This window comes from Diuraphis noxia, unplaced genomic scaffold (assembly GCF_037042655.1).
Source record: "Diuraphis noxia isolate RWA-SAM2 unplaced genomic scaffold, SU_Dnox_SAM2 contig0005, whole genome shotgun sequence".
Taxonomy (NCBI): Eukaryota; Metazoa; Arthropoda; class Insecta; order Hemiptera; family Aphididae; genus Diuraphis; species Diuraphis noxia.
In genome coordinates, this window is record NW_028301715.1 from 20,714,477 (window position 1) to 20,723,147 (window position 8,671).

Here is an 8,671-nt window from a genome sequence, read left to right on the forward strand (position 1 = left end):
GTGCTTGTTTTCTTATTTTGGATGAGCTTGAATATGGCAGCTATATACACCATGTAACTAATTGGTTTCCTATTGGCTGTTTGAAAACATTCATTATATTGTAAACTTAAATTTAGGCATATGTCTATTGTCTATGTACGACATGTATCCATTTATATGCCATATGATTGGTTTTTATTATCTTGGTGTTGCATATTATGCAAAAATTAACTTTTTTCAATTACATTTATTGTATAAATGTCTGATGATAATTATTATCAATTTGATATTGAAATGAATACATATTGTGTAGCAAGTTTAAATGTTTTATTTTATTTTTATTATTATGTTATAAATATTGTTTTTTATTTTTATGATTAAAAACAAAATCTAATTCTCACAAGCAGTGAGAACTTAGTATAAATCTTAATGTTTTGAAACTATTAAATTTAGGTTTAAACATGGTATACAATTTTGAATTTAATTTAATTTTTGTAGGATTTAGTCATTAATATTTATTTATAAAAAAATTTACTAATTTATTTTATTATAAATCCATAAACTTAAAAAAAAATCAATAATATAGTTGATTTTTTAATTTAAGAACCAACAAAAACAAATTTTAGAAACAAATGAATATAATTTACATGAAGATAACTATATTGTTTCGTATAACTATATTATAAATATTTATGCGAAAAAAAATAAAAACTAATGTCATGAATGCAAAACAAAATATTCTCGATTAAATTTTGTGTTTTAATCTTTGAGTGTTCAATGACTTAGTTAATAACAATAGTGATGTGCTTAAATAAGAAAAACATTTATGATCAGTGGTGTAGGCTGTTTAACCATCCCTTCCCCCATTGATTTTTTTCCTTCTAATAAATGTATTATTTATGTACGAAAACTGTAAAAAACTTGGTTAAATTTATGTTCAAACCCCTACCCTCATTTAATATTCGTGACTGTACCACTGTTTATAATATTAATAAATTAGTAAATACATATAATTATTTTAGTTAGGGTTTTACCTTATTTTTATTATTTTAAATAAACATTAATTTAACAAAAATCAACCATTTAAATATTGTAATTTTTTGTAACAAGTAATAACATTTAAACTTGCTATGTCAAAAAAAATTATTTATAGTACAATTTGGGAAGCTCATTCATTAAATTAAATGCACAGTAATAAAATATTAACCAAGACTTGTATTTGTTAGGGTTTTACATTATTATTATTTTTTAACACTGTGATATCTAGAATGTTTTGCCCTAAATAAAAATTATTTAAAGACTGAAATTTGGACCATATAACCGTATATTTTTTTATCATCAATAAACATTTATAAGTGGAAAAAATGCATCTCAAATTTTTTGCTCGGTGACGAAAAGTATGTTATCATAATATATTAATATGTGTATGCCGAGTGACATACATTGGTCAGGCATTAGATTAATTAATAATTAGAAATTATAATAATGATAAGGTTATACGTTACATTTAAATATAATTGTTAATGTAAAATGTATAGAGATGTACACATTGACATCTGCAACTTATGTACTTCAGCTTTAATAAATCTATTATTACGATTTTGTATGACAAAAACTAATAGATTTTAGACCTCAAAATCCTCTTAAATGGCATCTTGATTTATACATTAGACATTAGTAATACTTTTAAATAACTTTATTATTCAAAGAAATTTGAACCTTTCTTACACATGAACCACAATTACAACTTGCTCATTTAAACGTTTTTTTAATAGAATAGCTTAAGTTTTACAATATATGTTTTTATTACTATTTTCAATTTCTGTACGTCAGGCATACAACTAAAATTAGTAACATTAAGTGTGATCAGAAGTCAGAAATAGTATTTTAGGTATGAGCCTGTTTCTTAGATATAAATCTAAACTAGTACGTTGAGATACACTCCAAGGAAAATGTTTTTTCAGAATAACAATTCTCAATCGAGATTTGTGAGTAGAAATTCTATCTTACTAAAAGAAGAAGTGTCACATAAATATTTATTTTATAGATCATTATGTAAGATTAAAACGGTTAAATAACTAATTTTGCATATTTTTCATTTCATTAGTTTTCTTTGTAGAAATGTGGATCCAAAAACGCATAGAAGAAATTGGGATACATTTCAATTTATTAAACAGTTTGATAAATTGAAATGTAGCTCATTCTATAAAATTTGGTTTTATGTTTTACTAAAAACTTATAAAGGTCTTTAAATAATAAAATTAATGTTGCTAATAATCTAAAAATCTGCTTTTTAATTAACATGTAAAGATTTATATGGGTTTTTTGAATGACTAATTTTTAAAACACTGCTATATTTTAGTTGTATAAATTTCAAAATATATTCTACAGGTGGACAATTATATTTTAGGTGTTATTTAAACATGTATCAAGGCTAGATATTACAAGTTAACGGTTCATTGAATAATTTTATAAAATTACACCAGACATACATTGATAAACTATAATTTTGATTTACATACTTTAAAATATAATATTATCAAAATCAGAAGTATTATAAGTTATACACTATTTAGAAAAGATATCATTACTATATTATTGAACACATACACTTTAAAAATTTAACAATTTTTTAATAATAATTTAATAATTCATTTAAAAAATAACTAAATTTACACTAAAACTTTTAAAGTTTACTGACATTTTATGGTAATTACAAATATATTTTATAGTTTAAAATAAAACTTAAATGATTAGGTAGCTTAAAATACTGGTTATTTAATTAAATGTTAAAAATATTACTAACTCCAATTCAATAAAATAGATATGTAAAATTTAAAAATAAAAAAAAATACATTTGTTTATATGGGTCTGTATCTAACACATACAATTTAAGCTTTATATTATATATAAACTAAAACTAAGTGTTTTTATTAATTTAATTTGAATTACATTTTTTTGTATAATATTCTATGCTTCTAGTAGTTCTATACTTTAAACAAATATTCAAAGCAGCTCGCCCATCTTCAGTTCTAAAGTCTGTAATATGGTCTGATACAAATAGTGTAATAATATTTGCCATAAGATTGATTTTTGAAATTTTCTTCATCAGCTTATTCTTTCTCCTATACAATTCAGAACACTTAATTCGCCAAGAATAGATTTGTTATGATAATGTTAAGTTACGAATCATCTTGTAAATTATCTAGCTTAGAAATAAACTATAATGATTATAATAAACACATAATTCAGTTGAAACTATATCTACATTGACGACTTTCAATACTACCATGAAGTTTTTTCATGATAAAATGGAATACAACACAAAATATTTATAATTTTTTAACAACATGCATAGTTATAGAACTTAATAAATTATATAACTATGTATTATGTGATAGCAATATAGGATGGTGCAGGGATGAATATATTAACGTATTACTCACTGTGTAGAAAAGGTAAATATTAAATGCGAAAACCATTTTAATTATAATAAACACTAATAACATTTATTTTCAATCTATTTAACTCACTTGTTGGTATTGGTTTCATTTAGTAGAGTGATGTTTGATACATCAACACTGTTCAAAACATTTGCATAAACCTTAAATGAACTTATGTATGAAGTAAAACTAGTATAAGGATCCGCAGAAATATTTTTTATACTCTTATTAGTTTCGATTAAGCTCTGTAAATGATCTTTAAGAAGTCTAAAAAGAAGTAATATACATTAATAACCATTCCAATAAAATCAAATAATGAAATTAATAAGCATTACTTTAAAAAAAAATGGTCTTTGTCATTGTAATTTAAATTTGTCTTTAGACGAGTTGCATACATATTCATGGAATAAATACCATAAGTACATGCATATTCTAAAAGGTTAAGTTCCAGCATAATGAAAGATTGAAGATCATTAAATGCATACTGATATTCCGATTGAATATCTTTAGACACATATGCCGTTTGAGAGTTAAGGTCTGAAAAACATAATATACACTAATAAGTATTTGGTATTAATATAAAACTCACTATATTTTCTCAATTAGATAAACTGAAATAATGGACCTAAATGCGGATTATTCTCTAACAAATGAATCTGATTAATGGTAAATACAAAATAGTACATAAACTTACCGATATCATATTTAGCACGCAAGAAAAAATATCTAGATTTCAATAAATCAAGTAAATCAACTGCTATATCTATGTCTTCAGTTACTTTTTCCAATTCTGAACTCATAACGCTTTTGGAGATTTCAAATCTGCAAAACAAAATAATTTACTAACAAAACTATTGCAGTCTTAAGGGATCAAAGTAAAACTATCAATACATTAACAATAAATAAAGAAAACAATGGCTATAAGTACCCATTAAAAATAGTATGACACAATCATACAAACTAAGAACATAATAATTGATCATAATTTATTAAAATTATAATCATTATTAGGTAGTACTTACATAGTTAACTGTTACGTCAGAGAAAGAAGTATAATAGATTAGTAAATTTTATTAATTTATTATTGTTACAATAGACATGTTAACTAAAGAGTTAATAACTCATGGAGAAGTATTGCAGTAATGACTAATTAACTAATAATTTGTTTAATTGTTTATTTATTATTATTTTTCACAGTGAATGGAAAATATTGGCAATACACTTACAAAAAAAAAAAACTTAACAAAATACAAAATGTATTAAATATACTACACAGAGAACAGAGAACACAGTAAGTTGTAACTTGTTATAGATGGCAGATGCATACTTAACTTATTACGTCTTGATGCCTTGAGCCCTTGAATTGTCGGTTTTTTTCAAAGATAAAGTATGCGATAAGATTTTTTGAATTTTGGCACGACATACCAACCTATGAAATTGAAACAGTTTAAAAGGAGATAATACAACAATATTAATAAATGAACTACAGTTTGGTCTAATCAGTCTAATGAAAAATATTGTAAGGCATCTAAACTCTAAAGTAAAAGTAGTAGTAGTAACTAAAAAGAAGTACTAATAAAGTGCTCTGGTGCTCTATGATATAAATTAGTACACGAAATGATTAATCGAAGAAAAGGAGAATTCAAATTTGAAAAACAAGTGGTTAAAATATTTCCACGGGACACAAGGACAGTCCGGTCAGTCCGTGTCTAGTCCCAATGCAATTGTATTATAAAGTTACTTTATTAAAGTATAAATTTAAAAACCTCTGTTTCTATGGAATAAAAAAGTTTCAAGAATTTGAAAAATAATATAGTTATATATTCCAAATATCTAAATTTGAATAAATGCATTATAAATTAAAACAATAAATTGCGGTGGGCATGCTTGGTGAATCATCCTGTATGACCGTATGGCGTATACAATAATATATTTTTGAAATGTATTTTATATTCGCTGAACAAAATTGTCAATTATATAATTATAATCTCTCTAGAATCTAGATTATAGTACTGTCATATATTATTCTGTGGTACTGTTCTGTAATTATAGATACTAACTCGGCAGTCGGCAGATCTCTATATCTAGAATTATAGAACCTCTTTTCTATGAATCCTCGGTTATTTCCTAAGATCCTAAGATCATATTCTTCTGTTATCAGTGAATTAGTCCAATGTTTTGCTTATAATCGCACCGGGACTTGTTTACCACAGAATATATAGATATTATGTATGTATATCTGCGTTGTTTACCTTTACTCTTCACGAGCCTACAAATGCCATAGATCCGGTGGCAAGTATTACTGTTGCGGAGCCACCACTGTAAATGTTGTTTTTATCATGATTTAGCCATGGTTTTTGCTACTTTTTTTTACTAGTTTTATTACTCTAAGGTTTTTACCTTCGACCATATTAGCTTATATTATGGTCGAAGGTTTTTACGCATTGACATATTAATTGTCTATGTATATTAATATGTCTATGTTTTTACGTCTACGTCTGTGATAAGATAACATTCAAATAATTACCGCCTGAATTTAAATATTATAATAATCATAATAAAATTGAGTATTGTTATTTGTATAACTTTAATCTTTATATTCATCTAAACATATTTTTTTTTAAATGATTAATACAAGAATCATAGTAGTAGTAGTTATCATTAGGTATACCACGTAATATTCTATTAGGACAATATAAATCAACACACAATCAGGAAATATGCAATCGTATTGGATTATTAAATTATAATGATGTGACGAATATTGCAAAGCAATTTAATCTTAACGAACCTTTTCCTAAATTACTTAATGGAGATTCTAAAAATATTGCAAGTTTTGTCTTAAAGAACAACAATTCAATACTTTTTTACAAAGAAGAAGGAATCGAAGATAATCAATTTCCAACATTAAAAAAGACGATTTTGCATTAGGATACATGAATGAAAATCAAGAGCTTAATTTGAAACACTATGGTTACAAAACAATATGTTTTGACGGTACGCATGGAACGAATCCAAATGATTTTATTTTACATACATTGTAAGTAACAGATTTAGACTCCGAAGGCTACCCAGTTGCCTTTTTACTAACCAATAGAAACGACGAAGTGGTAATTAGTGTTCTGCTTGAAAAAATCAAAGCTGTACTGTGTCACCAAAAACAATTATGTCAGATATGCAGAGTTCATATTTCAACGGTTGGATAAAAAAAATGGGTCCCGTGAAAATAAAAATTTGTCTAAAATAAAAAATAAAGAAAAGAAAGTTATCGTCATTAAAATGCTTTATGATCTATGACTGAATTAGATATAGGAACATTTAAAAACAAACTACACACTTTTCTGTCAAACAACGATGACGATCTTCAATGTTTTTTGGATTATTTTTTTAAATATTATGCCCAAAATCAACAGTTTTGGGCATACTGTTACAGGCAGAATGCTGGCTGTAAAATAACACAAATATGAACTTAGAAAGTTTCCATAAAGTTCTAAAAGAAAAAATTATGTGTAGATTAAAAGTCAAAAGCGTGTACGATTGTTTGTGCTACTTGGAGAAATATTTAATCATTTATTTATTTATTTATTTTAATTCGGGCCGCAGCCCAAAGTACAGAAAATAAATTTACATATTATAAGTGAATAGTAGACATAACAATTAAAATAGAAAAAGAAATGAGACATAAGAAAAGAATTTCAAAACTAAACTTAAAAACTAAAAGACGGATCCTCATTAGCAATACGCATCATTCTATTTAGTGGTTTGTTTCGTGAATAATTTGCCATACATAGCGGAATACTGAAAGGATAGGAAGAACGGACCTGGACACGAGGAATTTTAAAGTTTACTTTGGATAGAAGTTCAGGACAGTCGATCGACCCATTTATGAGTTTGACTAGGAAGACCTTGTTAATGGTGATACGTCTATCGGCCAAAGACTGTAAGTCTAGCCTATCTATTACTGCACCATAATCATATGAGATCAGTACACATCCCGTGCAGCTGCATGCTTGATAATACTGTATCTATTATTATGACAGTATATTCCTAGTTTGGTTATCGTTTCTTGGAATTCTTATCCCATAGTCGTGTTTAACGTCCTGAGGACATGGAACTATCTAGATGCCTATCTATCTGTTTTCATAAATGTTCAGTTAATCCCCCATTGTTTACATAATGTTATTTGGTGTCCACGCCTAACTTTTACCTTTAGTAGTATCTTATTATTTTAATAATCCATGGCCACTCCCTTGGAATTGTTACTCTCTCAGGTGGTGTCTACATAATTATTACCTAGTTGACCGTGAACTAAGCAATGCGGGACGCTAGTCCATAGCACCTCCTTAACCAAGAAGACCACAGAAAATGTAGACAAACAACAACAACTAAAAGCACACGCCACGCAGATATAGTATACAGACAAAGATGACATGTAAAGACGACGAACCAACACTTAAAGATGATGATAAACCAATGGAGACAATACGCAAAGACAAGGAAAATCAAATACACAATGATGATGGTAACAAGTATTAGTTAAATTAAAAAATGGTGATTTAATTACATTTTCCAATTCTTTTTTTAGATTTACACAACTTAAAATACGAAATATTAAAAGAAATTGAGCAATCATTAAAAAAAATAAATTAAAAAGAACAATTACAAAAAATAAATAAAAAACTGGTTGCACCCATACATTTTTCGATCACCGCTTCACAAATTGAAACTGTACCATTGAAGCAAAAAAATTAATTGGACAGGGGTAAAATGAAACCTCAAAAGAGAATTTTCGACATAGGTCATCTACATTAAATTTTCATTCCAATGTCCAATACATTTATTGGATATGTTTTTTTTTATTTTATTACAGGTGCCAAAAAACAAGGCAAATAAAGAACACTAGATTTTCCAATATTTTTAGAATTTATTATTTAATTATTATGTACGGCAAAATTTTTTTTTTATAATAATTAATTATATTATTGACTTATACACTTAATAATTTAGATTTAAGTTATAAAAATTAAAATACTCAATTTTTTATATTATACCTAATTGTTTTATTATGATTATAATATTTAAACTTAAGCGGTAATTATTTGAATGTAATCTTATCGCAGACGTAGACATAAAAACAACATTTACAGCATGAACAACTACAACTACAGTCAGTGTAGTAGTTCATGATTTACAGTGGTGGCTCCGGAACAGCAATACTTGCCACCGGATCTATTCTATGTAGGCTCGTT

General features: G+C 26.2%; 1 protein-coding gene across 3 annotated transcripts; it reads right to left on the reverse strand.

Annotated features, from left to right (window-relative positions):
• Positions 1–1,657: 1,657 nt before the first annotated feature.
• On the reverse strand, positions 1,658–4,858 carry LOC107162037 (uncharacterized). 3 transcript variants are annotated; one of them, XM_015508727.2, is made up of 5 exons: positions 4,750–4,858; positions 4,117–4,244; positions 3,758–3,959; positions 3,513–3,689; positions 1,658–3,104 (listed from the first exon to the last, which is right to left on the reverse strand). In XM_015508727.2, exons 2-5 carry the CDS (start codon positions 4,220–4,222, stop codon positions 2,918–2,920), a joined length of 672 nt encoding a protein of 223 aa, XP_015364213.1. In that variant the 5' UTR covers positions 4,223–4,244; positions 4,750–4,858; the 3' UTR covers positions 1,658–2,917. The 3 variants fall into 3 exon arrangements, with proteins under 3 accessions (XP_015364213.1, XP_015364214.1, XP_015364212.1); XM_015508728.2 differs by having other exon boundaries at positions 4,755–4,843; XM_015508726.2 differs by lacking the exon at positions 4,750–4,858 and adding an exon at positions 4,445–4,734.
• Positions 4,859–8,671: the final 3,813 nt, after the last annotated feature.

Excerpts from the sequence above, each read along its gene's own strand:
- LOC107162037 (XM_015508727.2), bottom strand. The coding sequence starts at position 4,222 with ATGAGTTCAGAATTGGAAAAAGTAACTGAAGACATAGATATAGCAGTT. Across the intron at positions 3,960-4,116 it reads GCGTGCTAAATATGATATCG|ACCTTAACTCTCAAACGGCA; the intron begins GTAAGTTTATGT and ends TATGTTTTTCAG. Across the intron at positions 3,690-3,757 it reads AAAGACCATTTTTTTTTAAA|ACTTCTTAAAGATCATTTAC; the intron begins GTAATGCTTATT and ends ACTTCTTTTTAG.